This window comes from Berghia stephanieae, chromosome 1 (assembly GCF_034508935.2).
Source record: "Berghia stephanieae isolate SIO BIC M18660-M18661 chromosome 1, UCSD_Bste_1.3, whole genome shotgun sequence".
Classification (NCBI taxonomy): domain Eukaryota; kingdom Metazoa; phylum Mollusca; class Gastropoda; order Nudibranchia; family Aeolidiidae; genus Berghia; species Berghia stephanieae.
The window spans coordinates 139440871-139458417 of record NC_088360.1 but is presented as its reverse complement, the minus strand read 5'-3'; the positions used below and the strand labels follow the sequence as shown (position 1 = coordinate 139458417).

The following is a 17547-nucleotide window of genomic DNA, read 5'->3' as shown; positions in this document are numbered from 1 at the left end:
TTTTAATTTTTTTATCTCGACAAATGAATTATTTTGACCAATCCACCTCAATACTGCATTTTGCCATTATATAATTGTTAGTAGTTAGTACAAGATTTAGTACATTGTCAATGCCATGATTTAATGGGTTAAGTGACTTGATCACGGGATTGTTGGTGATGGGGATGAGGCGATGTTCATGACCGTGATGTTAAAGATGATGATACGGACATTTTCAACCTGAAATTTGATTTGTACCATACTATTACGCAAACCACAATAATGACATAACTGTGTTGAATTAGTGTGACACATAAACATTGATGCTTAAACGATATCTAGGTGTTCGGTATGCTGCTAATGATGATGACGATGATGATGATGAATTATTATTATTATTATTATTATTATTATTATTATTATTATTATTATTATTATTATTATTATTATTATTATTATTTATTATTATATTATTATTATTATTATTATTATTATTATTATTATTATTATATTATTATTATTATTATTATTATTATTATATTATATTTATTATTATTATTATTATTATTATTATTATTATTATTATTATTATTATTATTATTATTATTATGAGGTGGGTAAAAGGCGACAGAGTTCAAGTAGACACCGTTTCGTGACCTCGCCGACCCGAATGCAGACGACACAACTAGCAACCGCAGAATGCGATGCATTGTTTATAGATATCTTCACATGAGCGGAAGTCTATTATTTTCAAATAATTCTAATTTAAAAAGACATTAAGAAAATACAAATTATACTCATTGAAAGCTATCGGAATATACAAAAGATATGAGGGGGGGAAAAAAATCTTTTCGACCACCACAACTTTGATTTCTTCGATTTCACAATCTCATGTTCCGCGTTCCGATGCCGGTAAAATTTGAAATAACAAAATTGGTATACTTTTGGATTTTAAAAAATACTTTTGAAAATTATGTTACTCTTTTCTTAAATGAATGAATTTGATAAGTTGTATGTTATGAATAAATGATAAGTTATATTTCCGATTTCGATTTAAGTGTACACGTGTACTCGGTACCCATGACGTAGTCTGAGTAGTCTGTGACCTTTTGACAACAAAGCAAAATGTCGTGAAGGCGGCAAGTTTCATCACCACCGTGAATTTTTACACGATTTAAATTGCTGATATCTCAGCTCTTGGAGTGATGAGAAAGTGGTTCTATATCACAATTTAAACCTTAGAGCACGAACTTTTTTTCATAAAAAAATCATGCTGTCATCACTAATTTGCACAATTCGGGGGTTTTGTGTCCCTAATTCCCCCAGCTAAATGAGTACCTGGCTGTTAACAGCGTTGTCACTGTCCGAAAAAAATTGCAATATCGCCTAAAAGGCGTCATGTCCCGTCCTTCATGTTAAATGTTGCTATTGGCCAGGGACCCCTTGTAAAGCGCCTTGAGCACAGTTAGTGGATATTGCTCTATATAAAAGCCCATTTCTAAATATCATTCTTGTCAACTCACAGATGAGGACGTGGTACTTCCAATCCGTGTCGTTTCGATTGAAGGTGAAGGACGTCCAACTGCACACCTCTCTGAATTTCCTGGTCATGTACGCCGATTCTGATACTTCAGCCGGTGTCAGTCTTGAGGGTTTACCTGCAAAGTAAATAAACAAAGGTAAGGAAACAATTTTATCTGAGCATTACAAGACTCATTTTAGATATAAAACACAAAGCTCAATTATTTTCCCCCCCTTAAAATCCACATATCAAGAGAGAGAAGTCTTTAGTCTACTAACCTAAAACTCATGATATCCACCCCTCTCTTAACTCTTTCAGCACCATTGGCCGCACAGTGCAGCCGGTCTTGAAAGGCAAAAATAATAATGTAATCCAATCCTACTTTCTACAAAAGTACTATAAATTGAACCAATTAGAACATTCAATTGGCCTTAAGGGGTATTTTAATTGAGATTTTGCGCTGAATTTGAATGTCACTTCGTCTTAGCTTGTTATTCTCATTATGCCTCAACCAGGTGTCAGACATTTTGTGACGGAAATGCGAATAAAGCCTCATTAGTTAAAATTGTTATTTCCAATGTCCAAATCCTTCATTCTGGTCAAATCTCCATTATGATAAAATATGTGAGGCTGGCTGAGAAAACCCGGGAAAATGCAGCAAGCTACGATTCGAGATATGAGCCAAAATCGAAGATAAAGTGTTTCCCATAGAAACAAATTTTATTCAGAAAAAGAAATCATAACTTGGGTTCTAATAGACATAGAAATAAAATTTAAAGTGGTAAATGATCAGAAATATGTGGTCTACACTACTGCATACGTAACTCAATTTATGAAATTTGCGAATCTTTTGGGATTTTCTCAGCCAGCCACACATATGGTTTTATAGCTCCACAATCTCTTTTTTTTTTCTAATGCCTCAGAGAGAAAAAAAAAACAACTCTACTTGGCCAAATGTGGCCACAAAAAAAAATGTGCATACACCAATCAAAACTGATAGGAGTGGCAAAACAATGTACACTGACAACCCTGATGTTTGATCATTAGACAAAATATAGAGGGAATGAAATTGACGTCACTCAGCTCTTTCTTAATGTTTTTAGCCAGCCATTTTATGATTACTTCTCACTAAATTCTACCAAGCAGACAATATATTAACGTTCAAGTTTACACATAGCTTTGTGTGTTGGTACTATATATCCGGATGGCAATGTTGCGAGTTTTTTAGCTAAGCACACAGCATCAATACAGTTTGTGTATATCTTCATTTTCAAAATGATCAATCTTGATCCAAATTGACTCACAGGCACGAAAACCATATTTTAATTTTTAAATATATTTTTTAAAATATTAATTGAAAATTTTAAATGACATATTGAAAGAACAAAAGGACACAGGAGAAATAGCAAAAGAAATATAGAATTTACCTGTCCTGTAACGTACAATCCCGTGATGCCTTGGCACTATATCATAACACACAAAGTCCACCTCACTGAGGAGTCAATAGTAAATATACATTCAAATATGACCCAACACGAATATATCATTAAATGACTTTCAGATAAATAAATAACATTAACATTGGATGTAAGATTGCCATTTATTTTCTTCTCTTTCACTTTCATACAACTTATCATACAAAATATTGAACCTTCTGAGGGGAAAAAACGCATTAGTAGGAAACTGATCCATTGACATGTGAAAATCAGACCTGCCTACTCAGAAATCTAAAAGATTGTAGTTTTTAGAAAATAGAAACTGTAGTCGCTATAGTTAACTTTAAAAATCAACAATTTACCATCACAAGGATTAGAAAACACTGTGAAGTCCTTAAAACTATGTAGTCTGGCATCAGCTTTCATTTTCAATAAGTTTTAATGACTTAGAGATGCTCATGAAGTTCTAAAATTGGAGCCAAAAATTTCGTAATTCTATGAATTTTTCGTAGTGGTAGGCAGGTCTAGAAAATCAACTGAAATCCATTTTCTATTAAATAAATAAAATAAATAAAATTCCCTTTATTCATCCCCAAGGGGAAATTTGTCTTTAGGGTCTATTCCAAAGGAAGACTGGAATAACCGCAGTGCAGCGACGCAAATTAACCTAGGGCTAGGTGACTTGCTCAAGGCCACACAACGCAGCGGCGGGTGATCGAACTCTTTACCTTTTGGGTACGAAGCAAAGACTGTACCGCTGAGCCACGCTGCCCCCTTATCATCAGGCACACTGAAATAAAATCTGAATATGGCCAAACATCATTCAAGGACAATGTATAAATTCTGACTTTATCTGTCTATTCTATATCTGGCGTATTTGGCAATCAACACAAGCTTGCCACAAATGGTATGTCATTACCAATTATTTTAAAAAGGACAAATTGATAGACTCTCTCTCTCTCTCTCTCTCTCATTTTTTTTATTTCTTACCATTTGCCTTCAATATATTTGGTCATGAGATATCGAGTTCCTAGACTTTGTTGACAGGAGAGGTACGTGTCTTCAAAATCAAAAGCGTTTTTCTGCGTCTTGTAGCGAATGTGGGTGTCGTTGATGTACACTTCCGATGTGAATTCTCTTCCTTGAGTGAACCATTGACCAGAAATATTCCTAGGCAGGTTACATTGGGGTGCGGTAAAGGCAATTCTTGGTGCAACTGGAAGGACATACGGGATGAATATTGATTTTTTTTTTTTCCAATACGACATCAAATAATATAAATTTTTTTTAAATAAAAAATTTGCAGTTCCCATTACAGAATAATTTTACTGACTATAACTAACTTTATAAATTATCGGTCTGTCCTCATTATGGTTTGATCACCCTTCAATGTCTTTTTGTCTTATGAATAATTTAATTTTCAACAAGTATTTGTGAATTACAAAAGCTACAGTAGTTCTTTAGTTGGAGCCAAAAGTCATATTTAAACAAATTATTGTAGCAGTTGCACATCTGTATACAGTCATTCATCTTAAAGCCTGGTACTGTCATTTCTTATTTTGTGTTCTTCTTGGATACTCAGAATAATTGACATCTTAAACTCGGGTTGCCAATTCAAATGGGAAAAATTTACTTACGCAAACACATTGGCCAACTCCTTTATGAGCGCTGACTCCAGTGAAAAATAAAACAACCAAAAAAAAAAAAAGATTCCCTTTATTCATCCCCAAGGGGAAATTTGTCTTTAGGGTCTATTCCAAGGGAAGACTGGAATTACCCAGGCGTCAGCCGCAGAGCAGCGCCGCAAAGTGAGCTAGGGCAAGGTGACTTGCTCAAGGTCACACAACGCAGCGACAGGTGATTGAACTCGGTACCCTTCGGGTAGGAAGCAAAGACCGTACCACTGAGCCACGCTGCCCCTAAAAAAAAAAAATTATCATGCACTTACTTTTTTACGGTTTAGAAGGTGATTGGAAAATATACTGGGGGGTTTATAATATACTGAATTCCGTAAATATACAGAAAATTGACAACCTTGTTAAACAATTTCCAGATGCCCGACTCAATATTTCTGTATTTCTCTCTACAACACCGATATCTTGAAAATACAAAGGAAGGCCCAAGTACAGCGTGCTAGAGTGCGCATAGATTCGTGAATTCAATTAACCTTAAACCTGCAAAGAAAAACAACAGGCAACGTAACTTACTTTTTCTCATTACAATTTTCAAAGGACTTTTATCCAAACTGTTGAGGGAGTCGCAATCAGCAAATCTGGACATACCCCACCTGACTGCATTGAACTGGTTCCTCTGGTCCTTTCGAGTCATCTGCAGAAAAAAAAATGTTTCAAATAAAATGATTAAATTGTTCTATAGAAATGCCTTAACCCTCTCCTTACCACCTACAGCAATATTGTCACATTTGTTACGACACACTATACTTGTTTCTTATTCACATTTTTTTTGTACATCACAAACTATGAAGCATGATCTTTGTTTAACCTAGAATAAAATGGATAAGTAATAAATATCAGATATAATTTATTTTTTTAAATAATAAAATAAAATAGAATAATAATAATAATAATAATAGTGAGTAAATTTATAGAGCGCAACATTTTGAAACCTCAAAGCACACAAATTACAACCAAAAAAAGGGGAAAATAAACTCTGAAATTGTTGATTTAATTGTTTCACACATTGATTTATGAAAATTTAAAGGGTGATTTACTATTTAAAATTTTTTATTTAAATTCTTTAAATTGACTATATTATAAAACGGCTATGCAAAACCAGAACAATTTTTTTTTTAAAAAAGAAAAATTAACTTACCAAACATTTGAACTTTTCTCGATCATCTTTTTCAACAGTGTCAGAAATGGCAGCAAAAGTGTATCCCTCATCTCCAATCTTAGCATACCAGCTACCCATGCATTGGTATCGGATTTCTGCAATACACATGTAATTTAGACAAAGAGAAGTGACATAACACATTTCATCTCAATAGAACTTTTCCTTTTGGCATTTCAATAAGTTGTACATCAACCACAAGGAAAAAAAAAATTTTAGTCTGTATATATCACAGTAAAAAGTTCAATTTTAAGAAAAAACATTTTTTATAACTTTTCAAAGAATTACTAAATCGGGACACCATTCTACGCATAATACTGTCATGACCCAAAACAGCAGTTTGTTTGGACTATTATACATACTAGATTTAGAGCATCACTGTTCCTCGTTTTAATTTGCTAGTCAAAAAAGCATAATCCTGGAACATGCAAAGGTTATTTCCATACATAAAACAATCCAAATTATATTTTTACTTTCTCCATATCGCCAAATCGTGACAGACCTGATTTTGTCACATGACAGCTGGTGCTCTGAAATTTGTTTGAATCCAAAAAAAAAAGTTTGATTTCAACCGTGCTCCTATCAATTATCACTTTAAAGTGCCTTAAAACAGATTTAGTCTAATTCATACAGGCCACTTGTACTTGTCCATTTTCTTTTTAAAATGACAAAATTTTAAACAATTTCCCACTTAAATCTTAGTTTTAAAATTCAAACCTGGTGGAAAAGATCCGAATTGACTTTTAAAATGACTTCAAATAGCTATAAAATCTGAATATGCATCAAGCATTAGGTCTGAGGTATATCATGAGAAACTAGAGTTCAAATGCAAAGCTCGGGGAAAGTGGCAAAAATTTACTGAACTTTTACGCAAACACACAAACTGACCCTTTTCTGAGTGCTGAACTGCTGTAGAAAGACATTATGTACCTGTTTAACAGGTGATTAGAAAAAATACTGAAGGTTTATAATAAATACTGAATTCCGTAAACATATGGAAAAATGCCAACCTTGATAACTATATGAGTTTTGAAGAGATCCTAATAAATATATAAAACATGTTAGTCTATAATAGCAGATGAAATAGACAGAACTAATTCCCTTAAGTATTTCTTTACAAATTTTATTGTCATTGAAATGTCTTGAGACATAGAATGGTAAACGGATATTATATATTCGGTTGATGCTGGTTTTAATGGTGATGTTGTTAAGTAGTGCTTTGGGCCCATGCAGCTGGAGTTTATCCCAGTTTCTATAACGTGAACTGGACAATAACAATTGCTTGCTATCTTCGTATAGAACACCAGTCTATTGCAGAGTACTTTCCACCAGATCTAACAGATTCAGCTACCCATTCACTGCTGGGTGGACAGGGGGGGTCAGATCGTAGCCATCGGTAAGTTATAGCCTGACACTGAAACCCAAAAAGACTGGCATTTTGACGTCATTATTTGATTTTTGCACAGTCTAGTGAGTTGTCGTTAGTAGAGCTCATGGAAACAAGTGGTCCCATTGGTTGAACTATTGAATACAACTCACGATTTGATTTCTTTTGTGGCCAAAGACTGGCATTTTGACGTCAATTTTTGGTCAGTATCAGGCCATAACTTTACGAAGGCCACGATACAACTCACAATTTGTTTTCTTTTGTGGCCAAAGACTGGCATTTTGACATCATTTTTTGGTCAGTATCAGGCCATAACTTTACGAAGGCCACGATACAACTCACGATTTGTTTTCTTTTGTGGCCAAAGACTGGCATTTTGACGTCATTTTTTGGTCGGTGTCAGCTATAAGTTAACGATGGCTATGGTCAGAAACACAGGATTGATCTTGGTCCCTTTGCATGTGAAGCGAGTTTTCAACCAACTGAGCTATGAATTGTTACTTTAAACTGCTCTAAAATTGATATAGAGAAATAAATTTCATCAAACATCTTTCACATACAATAATATTTTCTGCAAAATTTTCTTCCAAGAAAAACTTGCTTGAAAATCAGAAGTTACAAAAGAAAAAAAAAAGTATCTGGAAAAAAAATCCAAATTCGACAATTTTTGAATATCTAAAAAAGTATGTGTAAACCAATTAAATTCATATAAACGGCAGGCCTTTAACTCACTCTACCCTAACACCGACAACATCCGTAGTATACCCAGGTTACTTTTTTTTGTTTGTTTGTTTGTTGTTTTAGGTCTCTTCCAACACAATTGAGGTTATATGAGAGACCGCTGAAACAAAAAAACAAGCAATCTAACAAAAATAGTACAAATGTAAATCAAAATCATAACCTAAAGATATCATAAGCTAAATTATAAATAACCAAGAACAAACAGGCAGAAGATTTACAGAAAAAAAATATCCCCTGTCAAAAATACAATCACAAACCAAAGAAGCAGGATAGGCTAGTAAAGAGAAGAAGAAACGACATCACTATCAGATCGTACACCCATGCGAACATCATAGGTATATGATTCAAGGGTGATGCTCCCATCCAACCACCCGCCAGGTTACTTTTACCCCATGCCTATTTATTACATTTTTCTGAGACAAATTATAGGCGTAGTATAAAAGCTAATGTTCTTAATTTTCACATGTTAATGGTAGTTGAATAAAACTGTCTATGCGCATGTTCATTTTTAATACATTTATTCCAATTTTGAAAGTAGCAAAAATCATTAGGATTGAATGAGTTAATCTCATACTGAAATGCAAGATTACAAAGACTTGGGTGAAAGTAGGTAAGGCCAAAAAAAACCTGGACTCCATTTCTAACAAATTCAAAGCCTAAAAATTATTCCGAAACATTAAAAAAAAATAAGCCTGAACTCATGTCTCCCCGTCCTATCCCCACACGCATACCATTCACTTTTGTAGACCAAAATGTAAAAAAAAACACAACTAAATTGGCAACCGTGTCTTAGGGTGTGGGGTATCACTTCAATTAAATATTCTTAAGACCAAATCTGGTTTCATTCGTCATTTTATACTTCAGTTATTTTTTTTTTCTTTAAAAGCAAACCGAAGATCAAGAAATTGGTAAAAAGCCGGAAAGAAATTAAAACCCATTTTTAAAAACCTAAAAAACACCGGAAATACAAGTTAAGAATGAAATCTAGCATCAGTGCACAGTCATTGACATTTCAATGTTTCTGTCACATTGACATTTCAATGTTTCTGTCACATTGACATTTCAATGTTTCTGTCACTTACGATCTGTCTTTGATGTCTGAACACCGGGGCACCTGGCAAAGTTCATGGTGAAGATCATATTGTCCACGTACGGAGAGCCTGGATCCTGACATGCCTGGACGATGTTGTCTGGATTGTCACAGATGCCCCCACCACCCTCATTCACCTCGTAGGTAAACTGGTACACACCTTCCAGGGTTGAAATACAATTCACCTTTTTCAACGTGCGCCCTGAACAATATAAAATAAAAATATATAAATGAACGAATGAATGAATAAAGAGTGGAAAAGTCTAAGCATCAAGTTTCAGAATTAACATGTTAATATTTTTCTTAATATTAATAATAACAATAATAATAATAATAATATAATAATAATAATATTATTAATAATAATAATAATAACAATAACAACAAAAAATATTAATTAACTAGAAAAAATATTTCATCTTCCGTTACAAGCCAAGTTTTTTGTCTCAATACTACTTGTACCGACAGCCAGCATAAGTCAAAGACAGGGCTGCACATTACCTTTTCTACTCAATATACTCAAATAAAACAAAAACACATTATTAAAAAATTTGAAACTATATCTCGCGTTTCTCTGTTTCATAGAAAATCTAAATACATATAAATGGCAGTATCCCTTCAGAAGAGACCTTTCGCACTTAACCAATGCAGTTACAATAACCTAAGTAGACAATACAGTTCAAATCAAACGTGTGAATTGAATGATAACTACAGCAAAACTTACGAAACAATGTGGTGACTTCATCAGGCTTTGGTAACGCATTATAACCAGGACACATGTCTTTAAACTTGTTCCTCGACGTCAAACAACCGCCTGAAAAGATGAATCATTTTATTGATAAGAACCAAACCATCTATCGGTTTCCTGAATAAATTCAAATTATCTTCAATCCACCAACCAATCAAATTCACCTTAAAAGATTTACAGGCCTGAAAAAACATGTCTCTTAACCCTTGGCAAATCAAGTGCATGGGACATTGGATGCATCAATTCCAATAATATTATTTCTGTCTTGAGAATAAGGACCTTCAGTGACCTCCTTCCTCTTCTTCTTCTTGGAGACAGGGAAAGCTGCTGAGATATGAAATAACCAGGGAAAAAATGGACAGTTGGCATCCCCAGAATAAGCACTTCCAACATCCTTTTATCCTGATCAATAGAATTTAAAATTCAATTCCGTTCAACGAATTCATTGGCGCAATGGGCCAAACATGTGATGAGTATTGTGATCGGAGGGAATACGGTATTATCAAAGAAATACCAAAAAGTATCACATTAAGGAATTAAGGAACAGGCACCGGTGTAAGATAAAGAACTGAACAAGTGTGTATGAAAGTGCCAGACAAAGCAAGAAAGAAAAATACAAGAAAAATAAAACACCCCAAAAAATCAGTCGACCTCGACTGGGGATCAAACCTCAGACCTTCTAATCCGATAATCAGAAGGTCTGAGGTTCGATCCCCAGTCGAGGTCGACCGATTTTTTGCGACGGTTACATTTCTTGTACTTTTCTTTCTTGCATTGTCTGGCACCTTTAATACACACTTGTTCAGTTCTTTATCTACCTAAAAGGGACTTCATACATGAACCAAATAACCCACATTTTAACGCAGCTGAGAAAATCTAACAAAAAGTCGCAGGGAAAACAACAATTGAGTACCAGTTATGTTTCAATAACATAAAACAATTTATTTTTCTCTTATAGTTATCCAAACATGACAAATGTAGTAAAGAAACGATGACTCACGAGTTATATATTTTTTTCATACTAACTCATTATTCAAGAAAATGTGGTTTATAAGGTCCCTGCCCCGTGCTACGGATCTGCAATGTCAATTCATATATATAGAATCGTGTTGGATACAAATATGGTACGAACAGTGCTTGACATGTAACAATGGAGCGAATTATTATTGTAATATTAATATTACAATAATAAATATATATATATATATATATATATATATAATATATATCTATATATTCGATGACTAATCCCCCAGAAAAAAATAAAAACACTTACTTTTCCTGTATTGTAAAACATTTTTTGTTCTCCATAGTACATCCATACAAATAAAGCAGTCACTTTGAGAGCTGCAAGAAGAAAAAATCAATAACATATTCCATATCTGCATAAGAAGTAAAGTTTAATCTTAGTGATAGAGCACTAAAATCTGTGCATTTTTCATCAAGGGGTGGGGGTCTGATGGATCATTCGGTAGAACACTTGCTTCACGGCTTCACGAGAAAAGGGATAGAGAACGATCCCAGAAGCAGTCAAGATTTGTTTCAACCCCCCCCCCCCCTTGTCCACTTTGCTGGAAATGGGTAGCTGGGTCTGTTGGATCTGGTGGAAAGTAATTTGCAATAGACTAGTGTCCCATCCAAAGGTAGCAAGCATTCGCTATTGCCCATTTCAAGCTGTTGAAACCGGGATAAATTCCGACTCCCTGGGCCTCATAGATCTAAAAGGACCCCTTTTTATTTTTCCTATTTTTCATCCACCTCAAATAAGCAGTGCATGCAACTAAAGAAAAAAATAAATTATAAAAAATTTGCGGACTGTATCTGGCTCACTTGCAGCACTGCATTGTAGCTGATGCCTTTGGATATTTCAGTCATTCCTTGAAAGACATCGGGATCAGGATAGCTCAGTTGATAGAGTCCTCACTCCACATGCAAAGGGATCAAGATTGATCCCGGATGAAGTCAAAAAAAAAATTCTGACTACCACTTTAACCCGCAGTGATAAGGTAGCAGGGTCTGTTATATCTGGTGGAAAGTACTTTGTAATAGACTAGCTTCCTATCCAAAGGGTAGCAAGCAATTACTATTGTCCATTACACACTATAGAAACTGGGATAAACTTTGGCGCCATGGGCCTAATGGTTCTGAAGGACTTGAAATAAACCATAAAGACAAATTTCCCTTTGGAGATGAATAAAGGGATTTTCAAAAAAAATTATTTACAACCAAGCCCATGAGTATCAGATCAGAATTTTCAGAAAAGGGGAACAATTCACAGCTTTCCCGGAATGCACATTATATAAGAAATAAAGAGTGAATGTAAAAGACAATGCAAGAAAAAAAATATTGTTAATTTTTATAAACTATAACAAACAAAAAAGTGTCTTTGTGATGTACAAGAGAAATCAAAATGAGAAAATTGTCGGCAAGGTAAGGAGAAAGTTGAAGAGAAAAATAAAGTGAGTAAATGTGATTCATATATGAGGGAACAACACAAAACAAACAACGTTTCGGCCTTGGGCCTTCGTCAGGAAACAAACAACGTTTCGGCCTTGGGTCTTCTTCAGGAAACAAACAAAAAAAAACCCACAAAAATGTAAGGTTACAAAAAAAAAAATCACATTTTGACAAATGTGGAAACAATGTAAATGTATGGAGAGGGTACAACCGTGGTCTGTTTTGTGTTGTTCTCGAATAGATAGATCGAAGTTGACGTCACTCAGCTCATTGTTATTGTTTTTTGCCATCCGCGTTTATGAGTAATTCTCACTAAACTGCATTAACCGGACTATATACGTTCAAGGTTACAAACAGTTTTAGTGTGTTGGTCTGTTATACTCCTGGATGGCAATGTTTTGAGCTTCTTAGCCAAGTGCATACAATCAATACTACCCTTGTTTTTTAAACCAAATAGCACATACTGTGTTCTTTAATAAAACGGAAGATTATCTGAGTCACATTTACTCACTATATTTTTCTCTCCACCTTATTGGCTCATATTTAGGCACCGTTAGTGTAAGTGTAAGAAGAGAGTTAAAAAGCAGAAATATTACTTAAAAGCTAACAAACATAATAAGCTTCCTGCAATCGGGCAATATACAATTAATAGAAAACTTATCTATTTACATCATTTACAATAATTTTTGAAGATACAGAAGAAAATAGCGGAGGACTTGAATTAGCTGGAAAAAATTTGAGGCCTAATGACCCTTACTTAGTGTCCTTGAGGAGCATGGTTGTGTTAAGACCCTCCACTCCATCAGCCTCCAGCCTATGGTCTTTCCTTTCAAGGCAAATCAGTCCCTCCCAGTCATCGTCTGACACGTCTGCGTACGTGTCTTTACCGCCCTCTCTCGAATACCAATCGCCTTTGTATGACGGGTGGAACTTGCACATACTTCTAGTCTGAGCTGAAGAATGAAAACGATAATAATAATAATATTAATGATAATAATAATAATAATAATAATGAAAATAATAATGATAATGTATGAGTAAAAATAACTTGTCACTACATTTACATAAATGTACCGAGGTGTAGATGGTTCAGTGACATATCTCGTCTTGAAACACAAATCAAGCAGTCCTGCACTTGGTCAGGGATTAATTGTATTGATAAAATCTTGAAAATTTCTAGCCCCGGCATTGTGCCCATTGATAAGTCACTTTCCATGCATTTTAACCCACTTGACTAAGACGTAAATGAGTACATGGCTATAGGCAGTCAGTGACAGATATTGTAAGAAAGCTGGTTTTAAAAAATGATGCCAAGACTAATACTGTAATGAATTATAAATAACAATGTGACATTGAATATAAGCTTCAATTTAATAAACGAAAACAGATAATGTGGACGTTTCGGATTTCCTCTTTATCAACAAAACAGTATGAATGAAACACTACGCTACAGACGAATGAGATAATGTGATAGTGGCATTGTTAAGGTCACTCAGAAGATTTCTTATAGAGAGATGGAGAGGGGGGGGGGGGGGAGTTGTATTTTATAAGTTTTTGTAGAGCAGTGCGCCCATTAACACAACTTACCCCCCCCCCCCCCCCCCCCCCCCCCCGGTGTCAAATCCCAATAGTAAAATAAATGACAAGATTTTTCTCTAGTAGTTTTGAATGGATTCGTGTGGATGGAAAAAAAAATTGCTGTGAAAATATTCTACTGAAGTGGATGTGTGCTAAAAGAATCAATTCGTTGTTGTTCAGTTTAAGACGGTATAAGACGAACTTATTTTTTTGCTTGAGGCGCACCTGTATATAAATATAAGTAAGTTAAAACAACTTGCGTAAAAGTAACAGCCTTTTTGTGTTACTTCAATTAATCTCCAACGTTAAGTCTGTAGGTAATTAATATTAATATTAAATCAGTAAATTATCAGAATGGCATTCGTCTAGTTATTTATATACAGATTTTGTCTTTAATTTGGATAATATTGTGTATCTATCTGGATAAAATTTAAAAAAAGAATAAGACGCCTTATCGAATCCTAATTTCCGGGTTTGTTTATTGAACTGATAAGGTGACATTTTTTTTTTAATCAAGAGATAAAAACAGATAAGAAGATAACATGCATGTCGTTGACATAATTCGACATTATCTTTGGTCTAGTTAGATAAACGTGTTACCATATGCTGAAAAGAGGACAAGTCCAAAGATAAGAAGCCCAAGCCAGCGCTTGGCGCTGATAGAAGTCGCCATTTTGGAACAAACTGTGTAGTCCGAAGTTGATTTGATAAGCGGTGACAAACACACAGGTGACTCAACACACAACACCTGGTCGGAATCGATACCTTCGTAGATTCGAAATTTGAAGATTGTAAATTCGTTTGTTTTAAACCTTGTTAGATTTATCAATATTTTGTCCTACATCACCTTCTAGCTAAATATGCATAATTCTACATAGTTTTCAATAATTTAATAAAATTATTACTATTAGAATAACAAAATGGCATTGCTGTAACTGTGCAACGCAATTCCTATTATAAGTAATCGTACGAAGAAAAATAAAATGCAGGTGTGTGACCTCAATGTTTTCGTTACAAATGGTTAAAAACTGGGATCGTATTCTTACGAAATACGAACAAGTGTAAAATGACAATGACTGACAACCAGAATAACAAAAGAGCGCTGAAACATAAAAAGACATTATTACACAGAATACAATAACACTACAAAACTATACAAGTCAATATTATCAAAACAGCAGGCTACTAGCAGAGTCCACAGTGCATACATGGAATTAGGAAAGAAAATAATATCTTAATTACATTACCACATAATTCCTAACAAAGTTCTCTCTCTCTCTCTCTCTCTCTCTCTCTCTCCTCTCTCTCTCTCTCTCTCTCTCTCTTCTCTCTCTCTCTCTCTCTCTCTCTCTCTCTCTCTCTCTCTCTCTCTCAATTGCTGAACCGAATGCGAACCTTCGGAATTAAACATTTCTCGTGAGTTTTCAACCAGCAAAGTTAAACAACACGCGCACTTTTGTTATTACTATTAATGTTTTTAGAACACTTGTTTGATTATTATTACCGTCAAATGGGGTGACTTTGCCTATTTTTTTCATGTGACCCGCCACCGCTATACGGTATTATATCACGGTGGTTTCGATGAAAAACATTGAATTTATGATCAAACTTCTAATAGTTTAGCCTATGGCCAAAAACTGAGTGCATTCATTTTCGTTTCCGCTCGCTTCCAGTTCGTGTACAATCGGTGTGTCATAAACGCTGTATTATATTTAAGTGTGTTGACCTCAAGAAGTCGGGAGAAGTGGTGTCAAACGGATGCCAGAAGGGTGCTTAAAAAAGTGATTTTATAGATAATATTATGACAAGAAATGAGAAATTTAGTGTTTACAGTTAAAGAAACATCTAGTCTTTCTCCTAAATAAAGCAATTAAAAACTGGACCCATGTTGATCAGTCATCATGGACGTTGGTTCTATTCTAAACATTGTCCACTATCCTTTCTTTAAAAAATATAGCATTGTGGAGAACATTGTGCTAATTTGAGTCAATTAAAAAATTGATACGGTGCACAACTCTACTGAAAGATTTGAAAATTAGAAATGTATTTTTTACAGGTAGATAAACAGATAACTTGATTTCTTTTTATAATTTAAAGTCAGTTTGAATGTTCGTTGAGTCACACAGATATCATAAAATAAGTACCGACGACACTAAACAGTCCCAAAATCAACCAATTTCGTCACTGTAAAAAGTTGTCAGTTTGCGTCATCTATTTATGACATCAAGTATCATTATTACTTCCGTTGTGTTGTTGATTTTAGCGGTGATCAGTTTTGTTCTAATTGCGTGTATGTTTGTGTGTGTGTGTATGTGTGTATGTTGTGTGTTATGTGTGTGTGTGTTAGTGTGTGTGTGTGTGTTGGCATTTTTCAGCAAATCGTGGCATTCATAGTAATATTATTCACTTGATCAATGAAGGTTTTTCAGTCGCCATTTTGATTCTTTTTTTTTTACTATTAGGGTTAGCTCGAGAGGTTAGTCATAAGTGTTATTAAAGGTGCTAGGGTGTTTGTTTTTCCATAAGTTAAGTAAAGGGGAGACATTCCGAAAGCTCCTACATCCCCAGTATTCTTTAAATTTGTATTTTCACCGTTGATCTTTTGTCAGGCGTTTATTTATTCAATTTGTCATCATATAAAAGCGTTTTAAAAACTCTAGAACAAACCTTGATAGATATGTGTAAGTTTAAAATTTCCTAAAATGACCATTGTTTTGATTCTCGGCCGCCATTTTAATTTGTGAAGTATTGAAGATAGTGCAAAGCACTCCCAAGATAAGCGTGGTAAAGACTTGCGACTTCTTGATATCGATATCTACTGACTGATAAACTAAAATCATGCCGAATAAAGCATGGCAGCGACGACAAGCACATCGATTAAAATGTGCATCTAATCGTAATCAAGCTAATCAAGAAAATGATTCTGGCAATATCGAATGAAAATAGTTCTTTCCCCGCGACTTTGCGGGCTTTTTACTAGTTTTGAAAATCGCAGTAGCGCCCTATTGTTGTTGTGCGTTTAGTTGAAATACTCAACTCACAACGTCCGCCAGCAACGTAGCAACGCACAAAACCGTGTTTGTTTATAGTCTGATTGATAGAATTTATTGAGATTAATCATTAAAATGGCTGATGGCAAAAAACAATAACAAAGACCTGAGTGACGTCATCTTCGAACTATCTATAGAGTACTAACAACAATACTACGTGTAACCTTAAACGTTAACAGTCTGATTAATGCAATTTAGTGAGAACTATACATGAAAATTGCTGGCTAAAAACAATACCAGAGAGCTGAGTGACGTCACTTTCGTTCTATTTATAGGAACGAAGTTGACGCCACTCAGCTTTTTGTTATTGTCTTTATAAGCTTGTTACCTGATTAGTTCTCATTATATTCTATCAATCAGACTATAAAGGTTAAGGCTAAATGTTACACATAATTTTCAATAATTTCGTGTAATTGCGTTTTATGTGGCTGGCGGATGTTGCGATTATTTTACCTAAACGTATAGCATCAGTATTATCGGATACAATAACTGGAGGTAACTCTCGCAACGGCCTACGTGACTACAACAACGACGTGTCTCTGCACTACTTACTACACACAAAGGCCGTCCTCTCGATGTTTTATACAATAATATTATAGCAACACGTATGTGGGCTATAGTATGAGTCACGACACACGATTCACTAGAAACGTGTAAAGTGTAAAGTGACGCGAGGAGGAAGTGTGTAGGCAGATCGCCGCCCCGCCCG

General features: G+C 34.7%; 1 protein-coding gene across 1 annotated transcript in view; it reads right to left on the bottom strand.

Moving 5' to 3' along the window:
* LOC144963354 (uncharacterized) overlaps positions 1-14519 on the bottom strand; it is a 28225-nt gene extending 13706 nt beyond the window's left edge. Inside the window, exons 1-10 of the mRNA XM_078897302.1 lie at positions 14389-14519; positions 12968-13163; positions 11030-11100; positions 9730-9819; positions 8998-9207; positions 5770-5885; positions 5145-5265; positions 3928-4153; positions 2929-2993; positions 1503-1637 (exon numbers count right to left, since the gene is read on the bottom strand). Coding sequence (XP_078753428.1) covers positions 1503-1637; positions 2929-2993; positions 3928-4153; positions 5145-5265; positions 5770-5885; positions 8998-9207; positions 9730-9819; positions 11030-11100; positions 12968-13163; positions 14389-14461 — 1303 coding nt within the window. The 5' untranslated portion in view covers positions 14462-14519. The remainder of the gene's footprint in view (positions 1-1502; positions 1638-2928; positions 2994-3927; positions 4154-5144; positions 5266-5769; positions 5886-8997; positions 9208-9729; positions 9820-11029; positions 11101-12967; positions 13164-14388) is intronic.
* Between the last annotated feature and the right edge of the window lie 3028 nt (positions 14520-17547).